The sequence below is a fragment of the Schistocerca americana genome, chromosome 3 (assembly GCF_021461395.2).
Source record: "Schistocerca americana isolate TAMUIC-IGC-003095 chromosome 3, iqSchAmer2.1, whole genome shotgun sequence".
NCBI lineage: Eukaryota > Metazoa > Arthropoda > Insecta > Orthoptera > Acrididae > Schistocerca > Schistocerca americana.
This window is the reverse complement of record NC_060121.1, coordinates 735,724,287-735,742,135: the sequence shown is the minus strand read 5'-3', so window position 1 is coordinate 735,742,135 and position 17,849 is coordinate 735,724,287. Positions and strand designations below refer to the sequence as shown.

The 17,849-nt window shown below is 48.4% G+C and overlaps 1 protein-coding gene across 1 annotated transcript in view; it reads left to right on the top strand.

The window, feature by feature from the left end:
* Positions 1-213: 213 nt before the first annotated feature.
* LOC124605791 (phosphatidylinositide phosphatase SAC2) overlaps positions 214-17,849 on the top strand; it is a 386,400-nt gene continuing 368,764 nt past the window's right edge. Inside the window, exon 1 of the mRNA XM_047137683.1 lies at positions 214-454. Within this exon, the coding sequence (XP_046993639.1) occupies positions 325-454 (130 nt within the window). The 5' untranslated portion in view covers positions 214-324. The remainder of the gene's footprint in view (positions 455-17,849) is intronic.

The following is a 17,849-nucleotide window of genomic DNA, read 5'->3' as shown; positions in this document are numbered from 1 at the left end:
TCATGTAAGTGAGGCAAAGGACGATACGGAACTACATTAAAAGACTGGCTGGCTAGTGAGCCAGTAGGGTTTTTCCAGAGGTGCGATAACTGTTCTTCTTAAGGAGAGAGGATGCATGTGCAAGTTTTCGTTTCCTGTGGTAACGTAAATGTAGTGAGCAGATCCAGAAGTTTTTTAACACTACCGAACAAACGATCAATTAGTAAACATCGATGCTATATTTTATACTTTGCAGGCAGAACATCTTTGCTAACGCCCCAACATTGTTTCAAATATGGCGGCACACTAATTGACATTTGGGTTTGACAGACGAAAAGTATATTGATGATGTCTACATATAAAGTTAATGAGTTATCCATTGAGTTATTTCGCACAGATCAGTATTACATTTTTATGAAAGGGGAATATGGCTTATGGTGGAACCGTCACACTGGCATTTTTCAGGCAAAGTCAGGTATTGTAGTTTACCACTCCCATTTTAAAATGATGCTTTGATGCGTTTGACTTGGTACTGACATTGATTTCTGAATTCATATAAATAACCATGTATGGTAGAGGGATGCATTACATCTATGTAACACGATGTATAGCACTAATACTCCGCATCAAAATCTGTCCTATGAACTGAGACGTAGTCGTTGTTTACTCGGAGGCTTATTGGCAGAAAGGATCTGCAGAGGCAGGAATGACGCATATGTTTTAATGTTCAGTTAAGGCCATTTCTGATGTGCATCTGGTGATATCGAATAGTGTTATTGATTGACGCATGCCTAATGTGTGTCGGTTTTTCGGCAGTTTGGTAGTTGAAAACTTCCGTGAACGTAATGGTTGCGTAATTAAGTCACAGAATAACGTAAATAACCACTACAGTCGTTGGCAAATTTGCTAAGCTGAAGTGTTGCTTATAAACATTAGGAAGTTCTCTCAAGCAATTAAGATTGTGTACATTCATCCAGAGTGTAAGGCGCTCAGAAGATTGCTAGCTGGAGTTGTGTAATGAGACTGATTCATTTGAACTTAAAATCTGAAATGTTATCGACGGTTGTGGTACATTTAGAAGAGGCTTTAGGGAGTCTAAGAGTTATCACCTCATTTCTTGAGGAATTTGCTCAGCATCTGTTAATACTCATCACACTATTTCTTTTTTGAATAGGATGGCACCATAGGTAGCACATTGAACTTATATTTGGGACATGGGGTATTCACATCCCTGCCTGTCAATTTGGGTTGAGATATTCTCTAGTTTCACTAAATTTCTTTGATACAAATGCCAACATGGTTCATGTTATAAGGATATGACAAGTTTTCTTGCACTCTCTGAACTGCTTCAGTCCTAATGACTTCATTATTAAAAATTATGCTTCTTTCCTTTTTGTTATGTTTTTTTTTTATTTTTCATTTACATGTCAAGTTCTGTAGGAGCAAATCTCCAAAGTCATGGAACAAGTCAGTACATGAGATTACAACGTAAAAAGTAATAACAGATAAAAAATGTTTATGAGCCCGAAAAAAGTCAGTCCATAAGTTTAAGTAAACAAAATCAACAATTCATCAAGAATTAGCTTAATTTTTCAAGGAACTCATCAGATTAGGAGTGATCCATGAGGAAACTCTTCAGTTTTGATTTGAAATTGTATGGATTACTGCTAAGATTTTTGAATTCGAGTGGTAGCTTATTGAAAATGGATGCAGCAGTCAACTGCACACCTTTCTGCACAAGAGTTAAGGAAGTCTGATCCAAATGCAGGTTTGATTTCTGCTGAGTATTAAGTGAGTGAAAGCTGCTTATTCTTGGGAATAAGCTAATAGTTTTAACAAGAGGCCAATGTTAAAAACCTTGACTCGTGAACAGGGGTCAACAAGAGGTTGGAATAGTAAAAATGGCAGCATTAAGTCTTTGAACAAGATCCTGAAAGTGAGCTTTCCACATCTCATTCTCAGTCACTGCTTACATCACCAGATTGTCAACATTATCTGCAATCAGATTTTGATGACAGTGTAGATGGAAAGCTGTAAACTATATGCTGTGCTTAAGAGATGTTATGTAGGCTATGTACTGTCCCCTGCAGCATGTTTTGTTTTTTCCAGGTCCTAACTAAATCATCTATGTAGATGTTAAATTGCACAACAGACACGCATGTCTAGTTCTCTGGTTTATATCTATCTCTTGATGATAACTATTCTCTATTTCTATGATGAAAAAAGGCTGAATCCCTTGGTTAAAGAGTTTTGGATGGCCTCTTTTCAACATTAATACTCGTAACTTATGTCGATACAAGTAAATCCTTCCTTGAATCACATGAAGACTGTGTATACATGATGGCATAGTATATGATTACCCTTTTTACAAACCTTTTTGTACTGATAAACTGTTAAATGCCATTTCTTGACTTCTATGTGTATTACATTCTGTTACTTGTATGAAGACTCCCAGGACTCATGATCTACACTCATAGCATCATTTCTGTAAAGAGTGGACAAAATTTTAATGTGTGAAGAATTTCCAAAAACCAGCAGCATTTTCAGAGGGAAGAATTCATTTTTCGAGCGCCCCCCCCCCCCCCTCCCAATCCCCGTAAGATTTTTCTGCTACATCTAAGTTTATATCTGAAGGATAAGCTAGTGGAAAATGGACACATGATATAGGCCTACTCTTTGCAGAAACAAAGTCAAATCCACTGAGATAAGGATTGAAGCTTCATGCAAGAATATTTGGGCAAGGCTCAGTATCAAGGGTGACTGTAAATTTATAAATGGAATCCTTCAGTTGATTAACAGACTTGGCCCCAAATGTAATAGCAAATTTCTAGAAAAATCTCAGCTCCTAGTGCCTGTATTCCCTTATTGTAATGTTTACCAGTTGTTTTTGAAAAGGCAATGTACAAGAGGGTAGTGGTGCATCTTGGTACATATAATTTGTTGCCTAATTTGCAGTATGGGTTCAGGAGAGGAGTATCCACATAAAAAGCTGTCTACTTTTTTTGCCTGTGAGGCACTATCAGGGCTAAACAATAGGTAAGAATTTTTCTTTGATTTAATAATAGTATATGCTTGTGTGGACTGTGAAATACTTCATCATATGGGATTAAGAAAAGAGCTCAACAATGGTTCACATATCTGGGAAGTAGGAAACAAAAGGTTGTTATTCAGTGTCAATAAACATTTAAGAGATTCGACACTGCAATGATGGAAACTGTTGGGGAGAGGTTGGCATGCCACTGTTTTGCTCGGAGCCTGTTGCTTTTTTGATGTATACATCATCATCAGTGTTCTGTCAAAAGGCAGGTTTTCACATGGTAGTTCTCCAGGCTGTCCGGTCTTCTGCCATCCTCGTCAGGTCTGCATAATTTCCTCTTTCCTTTGTCGTGTATCATCTTGTATCCCCTTCTTCCTCTGGTCTTCTTCCACAAACCAGTCATTCCAAAGCATCTGCTAGTAAGCGCTCCCTTCTCAATGAATGTCCCAACCAGTTCTTTTTCCTTTCTCTTACAACCTTCAGCAGACATCTTCCCTCACCAACCCTTTCCAATACTTTCATTACTCACTCTTTCCATCCAGCTTATTCTCTCAATTCTTCTCCACATCCACATTTCAAATGCTTCTAACCTTTTTTCATCCTCTCATCTCAGTGTACATGCTTCTGCCCCATATAGTGCCACACTCCAGACAAAACATTTGCCAAGCCTTTTCCTTAGACCTTTATCTAATTTGCCACATAATAGTCTCCTCTTTCTGTTGAATGCCTCCTTCGCTATGGCAATTTGAGCTTTCACTCCTGGTGACATCTCAAGTCTTCAGTTATTGTGCTTCCGAGATATTTAATGGCTAATGGTAGATTGTCCTATTTTAATATTGGACTGTCTGTGTCTTGTACTGATGACCATACTCTTTGTTTTTGCTGTGTTTATTTGCATTCTATATTCCACACAAGCTTCATTCAGATCTTTCAGCATGTTATTCACTGCCCACTCACTTTCTGCCACTTATACCATGTCATCAGCAAATTGTATACATTCTATTCTCCTTCCACCAATACATATTCTCCATTTCCCACCTTAGCCTTTCACAATAATCTCCTCAAGGTACGCGTTAAAAAGCAGTGGGGAAAGGCAACAACCTTGTCCAACACCTCGTGCAATGCTGCTTCCTTCTGTCATTTCATTTCCAATCCTTATCCTTACTTTCTGGCATAAATACAGATTCTGTGTCAGTCGTCTTTCTTTCCAATCCACTCCTTTCCTCTTCAAAACATCCATAAGCTTGTGCCACTGACCTCTGTCAAAAGCCTTTTCTAAATCTATAAAAACAGCAAAGGTTTCTCTACCTTTTTCCATATGCCTTTCCCCTATAGTTCTTGACAGCCAAGGACATCTCTGCAATCCTTCTGTCCAGCTTGCCATATAGCCTTCTATTCAACACTCTCAGCAACACTTCAGCTGCATGAGAAATTAGACTGGTGGTCCTATGATCTTCACATTTTTTAGTGTTTCTCTTTTTCTCTATTGGTATCATAACTGTTGCAAGGAAGTCCTCAGGCCATTCCCCTTGTCATATATCTCGTTATAGAGGTAGACCATTTCTTTTCTTGCCTTGTTTCCCAGACTCAGCAGTTCTGTTTGCAAATCATCAATTCCACATGCCTTCCTATTCGTCATCTCCTTCAGTGCCTTTTCTACTTCTGCTTCCAAGATGGTGAATACCTTTCCATCTTCCAGCACAAATTGCTCATCTTCAACCTTAATTTTTCTTTTATTCCCTCCTCCTTATACAGACATCTGTTCAAAACCTCCTGTGGTTCTTCTGCTAGAGTACCATCCACTCTTTCTATTTCCTTGTTATTCCTCTTTCTTTTACATTCAAAAACTCTCTCACTAGCCAGTCTAATACATCATTTCATACTTTCCCTCTTTCTCCATTTTGTCGCATTTCTGTTTTATCCATTTTTCCCTTGCTTCTTCAGTTTCTCTTCTTAATTCATTGTTCAGTTTCCTGTACCTCTTTTTGTCTTCTTCAGTTTCTACCTTTTTTCACTTTCTATGCTCCTCCATCTTTTTCAACATGTTTTCTGTTATCCATTTGTTCCTGGTACTTTAGAGTACTCTGATTCCTGTTACTACTTTGGCAGAGTCTGTGAGTCCTTCCCTCATTTTTATCGATTTATCATTAACACTTTCATCAACACTACCTCTTTCTCATTTTTCCATGAATCTGTTTTCCAAATCTGATGCCTTTCCTACCTCTTTGAGTCTTTCTATGTTTAGTCTTTCTTTTGTTTTACCTCTCCAGACTTTTTTCAACTTCACTTGTATGTATCCCACTACTAGGTTGTGGTTTGAATTTACATCCGCTCCTGGATGAGCTTTGGCAGTCTTCAGATAGTTCCTAAACCTTTTTTGTATCAGGACGTAGGCCAACTGATATCTTTCCCTATTCAAATGTGATATCCATGTGTAACATCTCCTTTTGTGGTGTTTAAATAATGTGTTACCCACTGCTAATGAATTTTCTGTACAGAATCTGATTAGTCATTCACCTTTCTCATTTCTTATTCCTAATCCAAATTTTCTTACTGTATCTTCATCTCTTCCTTCACCCACCACTGCATTCCAGTCCCTCATGATGATAATGCAGGGATTTCTGTTTTCTTTCTCAATGAGTTCTTGTATTTTCTCATAATATTCTTCCACTTCCTCATCTCTATGGTGGCTGGTTGGCATATATACCTGTATTGACACCAAATCTTTTGAACTATCCTTCAGTCATATCATCATCAGTCTTCCATCAATATATTGTACCTTCATTACCTTGTTTTTCAGTTTTTGCCCTATCAATATTCCTACTCCATTTTCACCACTCTTGATTTCCCCTGGAATAAAAGAGCTTATAATCTCCCCTTTCTATCTCCCCATTCTGTCCCCATCTCATTTCACACAAACCAAGGGCATCTAATCTGTTCCTTTACATCTCTTGTTTTGCATTCTCTAGCTTTCCTGCTTGCAGCAGTGTCCTCACATTCCATGTTCCAATCCTTATCTTTCCTTCCTTCACTGTCTCTTTCTTCTTTTCAAATACGTCTACTCTGAGATCCGAATGAGGGGAAGTTTTAACTCTGGAATCTTTCATATGGAGATACATACCATGTACTGCTGGGGAATGTAATGTGGCAGTTTCCTGTTACTTTCCACATAGGCAGTAGTATGCCCAGCCTAAAATCAGCCCGCCCCCCCCTCCCCACCCCCTGCGGGTTCGGGGGTAAGAATAGGCCCGTGGTGTTCCTGCCTGTCGTAAGAGGCGACTAAAAGGAGTCTCAAATGTTTCGGCCTTATGTGATGGTCCCCTCTCGGGTTTGACCTCCATCTTTCTAAATTATTCCGAAGAGCGAGCCAATTGGGGAAGGGCACCTTACATGGTGCACTGTATCCGTCGTGCATTGAGACCTTTAGCCGACTTTTTCGTCGTTGCAATGGTGTCCCGCTCGTTTTCCGTCCCTTGGGCGGGGATACATCACTGGGTGCGATTACCACGCTGCACTCTGCAGTGTTGCTTTTAACTGTGACGATGACCTTGGACATTTTTGCACCTAAGATCCAGCACGGTAGCCAGTCCGTTGTGGTGGGGCCGCCATGTACCCTGTTGGTTGTAGCCCCCTGACAACACAGGGATCGCTCTACTGATGCCTGCGCCATTAACTCCCCACGTATGCCAAGGAGTAGATGCCCATCTCCCTGGGGCATCAGGACTCCCGGCAATGGACATCCTGCCAAGTGGCTATTGCTGCGGCTGGGTGGCGCCCGTGGGGAGGGCCCTTGGTCGGAGTAGGTGGCATCAGGGCGGATGACCCGCAATGAAGCGTGGTACATCATCTCTCGCTGGCAGCCAGCAGTCTCTAAGCGTTCTCGGGCTCAATTTAATGCTCAAAGGTACGATCCGAAAACCTTCCCCTCTCTGGCCACGCGGTGGGAGGAGCGTAAGTCTCAGGATGGAGGTAATAGTTATTCGCCCCGATTCTTAGTTTGCACGAGAGCTGATGGGGAGTCTTTTCTATCCACAAAGCCTCAGTTCTTCGTCGAGCATTTAGAGGACAAGTTTGGGGAGGTGGAGGGCTTGTCCAAAATGCGCACTGGGTCAGTATTGATACAAACAGCATCCTCCGCCCAGTCACGCAGGTTACTTGCTTGTGACAAGTTGGGGGATGTTCACGTTACCATTACACCACATAAGAGTTTAAATATGGTCCAGGGAGTTATTTTCCATAGGGACCTACTTTTGCAGTCTGATAACGAGCTGCGCGCCAACTTAGAGCGTAGAGGTGTTCTTTTCGTCTGGCGCGTTCATCGGGGTCCGAAGGACAATCAGGTTGCTACCGGTGCCTTCATCTTGGCCTTAGAGGGTGATACATTACAGGAGAAGGTCAAGGTGATGGTCTACCATTGTGACGTCAAGCTCTATATCCCTCCCCCGATGCGGTGCTTTAAGTGCTGGAAGTTCGGGCATATGTCTTCCCGCTGCACTTCCAGCCTCACATGTCGAGATTGCGGATGCACATCACATCCCAATACTCCATGTGCCCCGCCTCCCATCTGTGTCAACTGCGGAGAGCATCATTCCCCTTGCTCGCCTGACTGCAAAGTCTTTCAGAAAGAGCGCAAAATCATGGAATATAAGACCCTGGACCGGCTGACCTATACTGAGGCCAAAAGGAAATATGACAGACTCCATCCTGTGAGAATGACATCTTCTTACGCAGCTGCTACAACGACTGTGCTAGCCCCATCAGTTTCAAGACTTCCAGCCAGCTCGATAAGCAGTACGACTCCTCCTGCCCCCTTGCCTGTGGGGGGGGCTCTACCCCACCGGTTGCTCCTGCACCACCTACCTCAGGAGCAACACCCTCCCACCCGTCGGGGACGTCCGTCCCCGCTTCTCAGCCGGAGAAGCGTCTAACTTCTTCGGCTACTCTCGCCCGTAAGAGTTCCCTTGGGACCCTCCCTTCCCAGGGTTCCACCAGCGGGAAGGATGACGGCCGACAGTGGCATAAGTCCTCACCAGCGGCCGGGCATAGGGCTTCACGATCCTCCTCCGTCCCGGAGACTGAATCGGTGAAGCCTTCCCAGCCGGTGAAACCCAAGGTTCAGCGAGAGAAGTCCAAGAGAAAGACGTCTAAGGCCAAAGAACTTGCGGTGGCACCAACCCCACCGCACCCTTCGCGCTCTGCGTCTGAGGATGAGGTCGAGATTCTAGCGTCCGCTGAGGACCTTGATCTCGCCAGTCCCTCAGACACCATGGATGCCACTCGCACGGGTACTGAATCGGTGGCAGTGAGAGAACAAGCGGCGTAAATTGCCTTCCCAGTCCTTTCACGCCTTTCTCAGCCATGGACAATATCATCCTCCAGTGGAACTGCAGCAGTTTTTTTCCACCATCTAGCTGAGCTCCAACAACTTATCAGCCTCCACCCTTTCTTCTGCATTGCTCTTCAGGAAACTTGGTTTCCAGCAATGCGAACCCCCGCCCTCCGTGGCTATCGGGGTTATTATAAGAACCGGGCAGCATATGAAAGGGTGTCTGGTGGCGTCTGCCTCTATGTCCCTCACACTCTGTACAGCGAGTCTGCCCCTCGCCAAACACCTTTAGAGGCTGTCGCTGTTCGGGTGTGGACGCCACAGGCTGTTACCGTCTGCAGTCTTTACCTTCCACCGGATGGTGATGTCTCGCAGCATGTCCTGGCTGCGCTGATAACCCAATTGCCGCCACCTTTCTTGCTATTGGGCGACTTCAATGCCCATAACCCCCTGTGGGGTGGGTCAGTGGCAACAGGTCGAGGTGCCACCGTTGAGCATTTATTGTCGCAGCTCGATCTCTCGATTTTAAATGATGGTGCCTCCACACACCTCAGTGTGGCGCATGGCACGTACTCAGCCATTGACCTTTCAATCTGTAGCCCTAGCCTCTTACCGTCTGTCCAATGGTGCGTGCATGACGACCTGTGTGGTAGTGACCACTTTCCGATCTTTCTGTCACTACCACAGCGTCACTCTTCTGGGCGCCCTAGCAGATGGGCTATGAATAAGGCTGACTGGGACTTGTTCTCCTCCACTACCGCTATTGAGCCTCTCTCTAATGATGACATTGAGGCGGTGGTTCAATCGGTCACCACCGGCATCGTTACTGCCGCCGAATCTGCCATTCCCCGTTCCTCTGGATCCCCTCAGCGGCGGACTGTGCCTTGGTGGTCGCCTGAGATCGCTGCAGCGATTAAAGATCGCCGGCGGGTGCTACAGCGTCCCAAGCGACATCCCTGCATTGAACACCTCATCACCGTCAAACGGCTGCGTGCGCGGGCCCGCCGCCTTATCCGCCAAAGCAAGCAGGAGTGCTGGGCGCGGTATGTGTCCACCATTGGCCTCCATGTCCCTCCATCGCAGGTCTGAGCCAAGATTCGACGCGTCTACGGCTATCGGCCACCTGTCAGCGTCCCTGCGCTCTCACTGAATGGAGCAGTTTCTACTGACTCCGACGTCATTGCAAACCACTTAGTGGAGCATTTTGCTATGAGTTCCGCTTCTGCGAGTTACCCCCAGGCCTTCCGCTCCATTAAAGAGCGGATCGAACATCGGAGCCTTTCTTTTCACACCCACACTTCTGAATCCTACAATGCTCCATTCAGTGAGTGGGAATTTCACAGTGCCCTTGCCGCTTGCCCTGATACCGCTCCCGGGCCAGATAGCATCCACTGTCAGATGCTGAAACACCTTTCGGTGGACTGCAAGCGACGCCTCCTCGACCTGTACAACCGTCACTGGGTCGAGGGTGAGTTTCCGTCGCAATGGCGGGAGAGCATTGTCATCCCCATTTTGAAACCGGGCAAGAGCCCTTTGGAGGTGGACAGCTACTGCCCCATTAGCCTCACCAACGTTCTTTGCAAGCTTCTCGAACGGATGGTGAGCCGGCACTTGCATTGGGTACTGGAGTCTCGGGGCCTTCTGACCCCGTCTCAGGGTGGGTTCCGTCCCCCCAGGGGATCCACAACTCTTTTGTGGATACGTGCGTAGCGAGCACGGGGCCCCGAGCTCATGTGGCCTTCCTTCCTTTCCGGGCTGCATACCTTCCCTTTCCGCATCCTTCCCCATCCCCTGTCTTCACCCCCCCCCCCCTCACCTCTGGCTGTTTCCTTCACTTTCTCCCCCTCTGGGAGTATGGTTTGCGCCTACGTCCGGAGACGGACGCTTGTAAATGTACCGCATTCTTCTTCTTCCTTGCTTGTATGTCTTCTTCCTTCCTTTGTCCTTCTCCTTTCCTTACCTCTTCTCTTTACCCTTTTCTCCGCTGCGGCGTTTGAGACCCCCTCTTCTTTCCTTTCCCTTTCTCTTTCTTCCTCCCTGTGCGTGTCTGAAGGCCGACCCACGCACTTCCATGCGTAGCCGGTGACGGGGTAACGCGTAATTCCCCGCCCCGGGTAGACAGGTAGGACACGTACGTACCCCCTGGTAAAGGCCAGGCCCAGGGAGGGGTGATTACCCGAGCTGATACCTTCCGAAAGTGCCGATTGGTCCCTCCGTCCGTTTGTCGGGAGGTGTGACCTGAGGTGTGAACAATCACCTAAGGCGGGTGTGCCCTCGGTGAGGGCCCCCACAAGGGAGGAGCGCGCCATCGGAGACGCCGGTAATCATGGGGGATTCTTCCGCAATGGTTTCCTCACCTTCCACTATGTCTGCTCACAAACGTAAGTTCACTGAGTCTCAGCCACAGACGGTTCTTCCATCGTTGCCACAGTTCCTTGTTGTTTCTCGGTCTGACGAAGGTCACGACTTTTCCACGGTCAACCCTTTCATTATTCAGAAAGGTGTCGACGCAATTGCGGGTCCTGTAAAGTCTTGTTCCAGACTACGGAATGGCACCCTGTTGTTGGAAACACACAGTGCCCTCCAGGCTCAAAAATTGCTGCGTACTTCTCTGCTCCACACCTTCCCTGTCCGGGTGGAACCGCACCGTACCTTAAATTCCTCGCGTGGAGTCGTTTATACACGCTCCCTCGATGGATTGTCTGACGAAGAAATTCAGCACTACCTGTCTGACCAGGGCGTCACCGCTGTTCATCGGGTTATGAAAAGGGTTGACTCGAACATCATTCCAACCCGCCCTGTCTTCTTGACATTTGACAAAGTTCAACTCCCATCAAAAATCAAAGCAGGCTATGAGATAATTTCCGTTCGCCCTTATGTCCCGAACCCTACGCGTTGCTATCGATGTCAGCGGTTCAATCACACCAGCCAGTCCTGTTCCAATCCGGCCAAATGTGTTACGTGTGGCCGGGATGCCCATGAGGGTGCTTGTCCACCTCCATCCCCTCGCTGCATCAACTGTATGGGTGACCACGCTGCTTCCTCTCGAGATTGCCCTGTTTTTAAGGACGAAAAGCTGATCCAGGAAATAAGAGTGAAGGAAAAGGTGTCGACCTTTGCTGCTCGAAAGTTACTCGCCAGTCGACAGCCCACCGTGCCTCAGAAAGGAAAATACAGCGCTGTCCTTGCTTCTCCTCGGCCAACAAAGGAGGCGGCCACGCAGACTTGCGATCTCACATTTAGTACCACGGTCGTCAGATCGGCCAGCGCAAAGATCGCCCGTTCAACCTCACCTCTTTCGCCTGCCCACTCTATGGCTCACCCTTCGTCGGGTTCTGCTAAATCTCGAGCCCAAAAGTCAGACGCCAAGTCTTCCAAAAAAGAGCATTCTCGTGAAGAGTTTTTACGTACTGCAACTTCACAACCATCGGTTCCTCCTTCATCTAAACATACCTCCAAGAAGGCTACGAAGAAACACAGTTCCTCTCCTTCTCCGCCAAGGCGTGTCCCATCTACAGCACCACCTGGCGGAAATCGCCCTCGGCCATCTTCTGTGTCGCCGAGGCGCACTGTTGGTGGCCGGTCAACTGGCCGATCGTTGGTGGCAGGAGCTGCTCCTGACCAACCTATGGATCAGGATCTTCTGCCTTCGACTGAATGCCATTCCATCCTGTCGGTCGCAAGCTCTGAGCAGTCGTTGAGTTGACAGCACCCTTGGTGACGTTCCTCCATTTTCTGTTCACCCTATGTCCATTATCCACTGGAATATCCGCGGCATTCGCGCCAATCGGGAGGAATTGTCGATCCTCTTACGATCCTACTCGCCGGTCATCTTCTGTCTTCAGGAAACAAAGCTGCGTCCCCATGACCGCTTTGTTCTCCCTCATTTTCAGTCCGTCCGATATGACCTCCCCTCTGTTGAAGGCACTCCAGCCCATGGAGGACTCATGATTCTGCTCCATGATACTCTCCATTATCACCCAATCCCCTTAAACAGTTCCTTCCAAGCTGTCGCCGTCCGTCTTTCCCTTTCTGGATACACGTTCTCTCTTTGTACAGTATACATTCCATCGTCTACACCAATGGCACGAGCTGATCTCCTTCATCTTCTTGATCAGCCTCCACCCCCCTATTTGCTGGTTGGGGACTTCAATGCCCACCACCCGCTTTGGGGATCTCCACATCCTTGTCCACGTGGCTCACTATTGCTAGACGTCTTCCACCAAGCGGATCTAGTCTGCCTCAACACTGGGGTCCCTACATTTTTGTCTGCCTTCACGGCAAATTTATCCCATTTGGACCTTGCGGTCGGTACTGTTCCGCTAGCTCGGCGCTTCGAATGGTTCGCCCTTGATGATACACACTCGAGTGACCACTTTCCATGTGTTCTTCGACTGCAGCCTCAACTGCCATATATGCGCTCGCGACGCTGGAAGTTTGCCCAAGCCGATTGGACACTTTTTTCGTCTCTAGCGACATTCGATGACCGTCGCTTTCCCAGCGTCGACGATGAGGTCACACATTTTACCGACGTTATTCTCACAGCTGCGGAACGTTCAATACCACGCACCTCCGAATTGCCCCGGCGCCCCCCCAGTTCCTTGGTGGAACGAGGCATGCCGTGACGCAATACGTGAGCGGCGACGTGCTCTTCGCATTTTCCGTCACCATCCAACTTTGTCCAACTGTATCCGATATAAGCAGCTCCGTGCGCGATGCCGTCGCGTCATCTGCGATAGCAAGAAGGCAAGCTGGAAATTCTTTACTAGCTCATTTAACAACTTCACTCCCTCCTCGGAAGTTTGGAGTCGGCTTCGACGGTTCTCAGGCGCGCCTAGTTTCTCCCCGGTCTCTGGGCTCACTGTCGCGCATGCTACCTTAGTGGACCCCGTCGCAATTTCTAACTCATTGGGTCAGCACTTTGCTGAGATTTCGAGCTCTTCAAATTACCCGCCAGCGTTTCTCCCGAAGAAACGTGCAGCGGAAGTGCGACATCTTGCTTTCTCCTCTCAAAATCGCGAAAGCTACAATACTGTTTTCTCCATGCGCGAACTCCAACATGCACTCTCTTCTTCTCGCTCCTCCGCCCCAGGACCGGATGGTATCCATGTCCAAATGTTGCTGCATTTATCAACCCATAGCCTGCGTTACCTCCTTCGCCTTTATAATCGAATTTGGACCGACAGTACCTTTCCCAGGCGATGGCGGGAAGCTATTGTCGTTCCCGTTCCGAAACCTGGAAAGGACAAACATCTCCCCTCTAGCTATTGCCCCATTTCTCTCACGAGTAGTGTCTGTAAGGTTTTGGAGCGTATGGTGAATTACCGTTTAGCTTGGTGGCTGGAGTCCCGCAGTCTTTTAACACCAGCCCAATGCGGATTCCGAAAGCATCGTTCTGCTGTTGACCATCTTGTTGCTCTCTCCACTTATATCATGAACAATTTTCTCCGGAAACGCCAAACGGTAGCAATATTTTTTGATCTGGAGAGAGCGTACGATACCTGTTGGAGGACAGGCATCCTCCGCACACTGTTCTCTTGGGGCTTTCGAGGCCGGCTGCCCCTTTTTCTTCGCGAATTTATGGCAGAGCGCACATTTAGGGTGCGGGTGAACACTACTCTCTCCCGTACTTTCTCCCAAGAAAACGGGGTACCCCAGGGCTCCGTGCTGAGTGTTGTACTGTTTGCCATCGCCATTAATCCAATTATGGATTGTCTCCTTCCTGATGTCTCGGGCTCCCTCTTTGTGGACGATTTTGCGATCTACTACAGCTCTCAACGGACCAGCCTTCTTGAAAGACGTCTTCAAGGATGTCTCGATCGCCTCCACTCGTGGAGCATCGAAACCGGCTTCCGTTTCTCACCCAGTAAGACCGTTTGTGTTAATTTTTGGCGACGTAAGGAGTTTCTTCCGCCCTCCTTACATCTAGGTCCTGTCAACCTTCCGTTTTCCGACGTCGCAAAATTCTTGGGTCTTATGTTTGACAGAAAACTGTGCTGGTCCTCCCACGTTTCCTATCTTTCGGCTCGCTGTCTGCGTTCCCTTAACACCCTTCGTGTCCTGAATGGTACCTCTTGGGGAGCGGACCGGGTGGTCCTTCTCCGCCTGTATCGCGCCTTAGTGCGCTCGAAATTGGATTATGGAAGCATAGTCTACTCCTCTGCTCGGCCGTCTATTCTTCGGCGTCTCGACTCTATCCACCACCGTGGATTACGTTTAGTGTCTGGAGCTTTTTACACCAGCCCTGTGGAAAGCCTTTATGCTGAGACTGCTGAACCTCCGCTGTCCAATCGGCGGGCAGTCCTTCTGAGTCGTTATGCTAGCCATCTGTCTTCCATGCCTGTTAATCCAGCCTATAACCTTTTTTTCGACGAGTCCTTTGATGTCGGGGAATGCAGGCCGCTCCTCCTCCCTACTACCCCCGGGAGTCCGCTTCCGTCAACTGCTCCATTCTCTTTCCTTCCGCTTTCCTAAAACCTTCTTGACAACTTGGGGTACAGCACCGCCTTGGCACCGTCCCCGGATCGACTTGCTCAGAGACCTATGTGAATTTCCCAAGGATGGTACCCCTACACTTGTTTACCGTCGGGCATTTGCTGCTCTATGTGCACAAATGACGGAAGCCACATTTATTTACACCGATGGCTCGAAAACATCGTTAGGTGTAGGGAGTGCCTATATTGTTGGCGACTCCCCAAATCACTTTCGGCTTCCCGACCAGTGTTCGGTTTATACTGCGGAGCTTTACGCTGTTCTCCAGGCTGTCCACTACATCCGCCGCCATCAGCGGCTACAGTACGTAATCTGCTCAGATTCTCTCAGCTCTCTCCTCAGTCTCCAAGCTCTTTACCCTGTGCACCCTCTGGTCCACCGGATTCAGGACTGTCTGCGCTTGCTCCACCTGGGGGGCGTCTCAGTGGCGTTCCTCTGGCTCCCGGGACACGCTGGTATCTGTGGAAATGAGGCGGCCGATATAGCAGCCAAGGCTGCAGTCTCTCTTCCTCGGCCAGCTCTTCAGTCTCTTCCGTTTACCGATCTACGGAGCGGTTTATGTCGCCAAGTTACTCATTTATGGCATGCGCATTGGTCAACACTTCCCCACAATAAATTGCGGGAAGTGAAAGCCGTTCCTTGCGCTTGGACCTCTTCCTCCCGAACGCGTCGTCGGGAGGAGGTAATTTTAGCCCGACTCCGGATAGGGCACTGTCTTTTTAGTCATCGACATCTTTTAAGCGGTGATCCTCCCCCACTCTGTCCCCACTGCTCTCAGCTGTGGACGGTCAGACACCTTTTAATTGAATGCCCTTATTTTAATCCGTTACGCTCCCGTCTACAGCTATCGCCTGATCTATCGTCGATTTTAGCAGATGACACGCGCTCAGCTGACCGCGTTCTACAGTTTATTAGAGACAGTGAAATGACGTCAGTCATTTGAAGCCTTTTTTTTGGGGGACAACCAACCCCTTTCTATAGTGGACTTTTAAGCATTCCTTCTGCCTTTAGTTTCTCAAATTTTCTGACTTTGTTTCCATTGCTGTTGATTTTAAATTTGGTTTTTTTCCTGTTTTCTACGTCACGGGCTGGGCGCTAATGACCATAGAAGTTTTGCGCCCTAAAACCACAAAAAAAAAAAAAAAAAAAAAAAAAAAAAAAAAAAAAAAAAAAAAAAAAAAAAAAAAAAAAAGGGTGGGTTCCGTAAAGGCAACTCCACCGCCGACAATCTGGTGAGCCTTGAGTCGGCCATCCGTACTGCCTTTGCCCGCCGTCAGCACCTGGTTGCTGTCTTTTTCGATATGAGGAAGGCGTACGATACGACATGGCGTCGTCATATCCTTTCTACGCTTCATGGAGGGGGTCTTTGGGGCCCTCTGCCGATCTTTATCAGTAATTTTCTGTTGTATCGTACCTTCCGCGTGCAAGTTGCGGCCTCATATAGTTCCTCCCCTGTCCAGGAGACCGGTGTGCCACAGGGTTCTGTTTTAAGTGCCTGCCTGTTTTTAATAGCCATTAACGGGCTCGCTGCGGCCGTGGGAAATTCTCTCTCCGCTTCCCTGTATGCTGACGACTTCTGCCTTTACTACAGCTCTACTGGCATTGCAGCTGTTGAACGTCAGCTACAGGGCGCTATCCGCAAGGCGCAGTTTTGGGCTGTAGCTCATGGGTTCCATTTTTCGGCAGCCAAGACCTGCGTTATGCATTTCTGCCGGCGACGTACTGTCCACCCGGACCCGCGTCTTTATCTTGCCGGCGAACTTCTTTCAGTGGTGGAATCACACAGGTTTTTGGGGGTGGTTTTCGATGCCCGGTTGACTTGGCTGCCTCATATCCGGCAGCTTAAACAGGCGTGTTGGCGGCATCTAAACGCTCTGCGATATTTGAGCCACACCCGCTTGGGCGCCGACCGATCTACCCTGTTGCGGCTGTACCAGGCGTTAATCCAGTCCCGTCTGGATTATGGGAGCCTGGCTTACGGCTCAGCATCCCCATCTGCGTTGCGGGTGCTGGACCCAATTCTCCACAGCGGGATACGCCTTGCCACTGGTGCTTTCCGCACCAGCCCTGTGGACAGCATACTAGTGGAGGCAGGTGTCCCTCCACTGCGGTTACGACGCCAACAATTACTGGCTGCTTATGCTGCCCATGTTTTTAGCTTGCCCGGGCATCCAAATTACCGTGTCCTGTTCACGCAGTCAGTCGTCCATCGGCCAGAACGTCGGCCCCGGTCGGGTTGTCCGATCGCCGTGCGCGTCAAAGAGCTCCTCTCTGGGCTTGGGTTTTTCCCTGTTCCACCTTCTTTCTGGGCACCTCTGCGCACGCCCCCATGGTGTGTGCCTCGCCCTTACCTTCGGCTCGACTTGGCACAGGGCCCGAAGGACTCAGTCCTTCCAGAGGCCTTCTGCCGCCGCTTTTATTCCATCCTGGCCACGTATCAGGGCTCTGGCATCGTTTACATTGACGGCTCGATGGTTGCTGGTCGAGTCGGTTATGCGCTCACTCTAGGGGACCATTCCGAACAACGTTCCTTAGCGGCTGGCTGCAGCGTTTACACTGCTGAGCTGGTCGCCATCTTTTGAGGCCTAGAGTATATCCGCTCCTGCTCAGGTGAGTCCTTTGTTATCTGTAGCGATTCTCTGAGCGGTTTACGAGCTCTCGACCAGTGTTTCCCTCGTTCTCGTCTGGTGATGGCTATCCATGAGTCCCTGCATACTCTTGCGCGTTGCGGCCGCTCTGTGGTCTTCGTGTGGACCCCAGGCCATGTTGGGATACCTGGCAATGAGAATGTTGACCGCCTGGCGAAAGAGGCCTCTAGTAAATCATCTCTGGGGATTGGCCTCCCGGAGACTGATTTGTGGGCAGTCTTACGCCGCGAAGTTCTTTCGGTTTGGGACGCTGAATGGCGCAATCTGCCCACGCCCAACAAACTCCGTCCAATCAAGGTGATGACGACTGTGTGGCGGTCATCCATGCTGGTCTCCCGCAAGGAGTCTGTTGTCCTCTGCCGGCTGC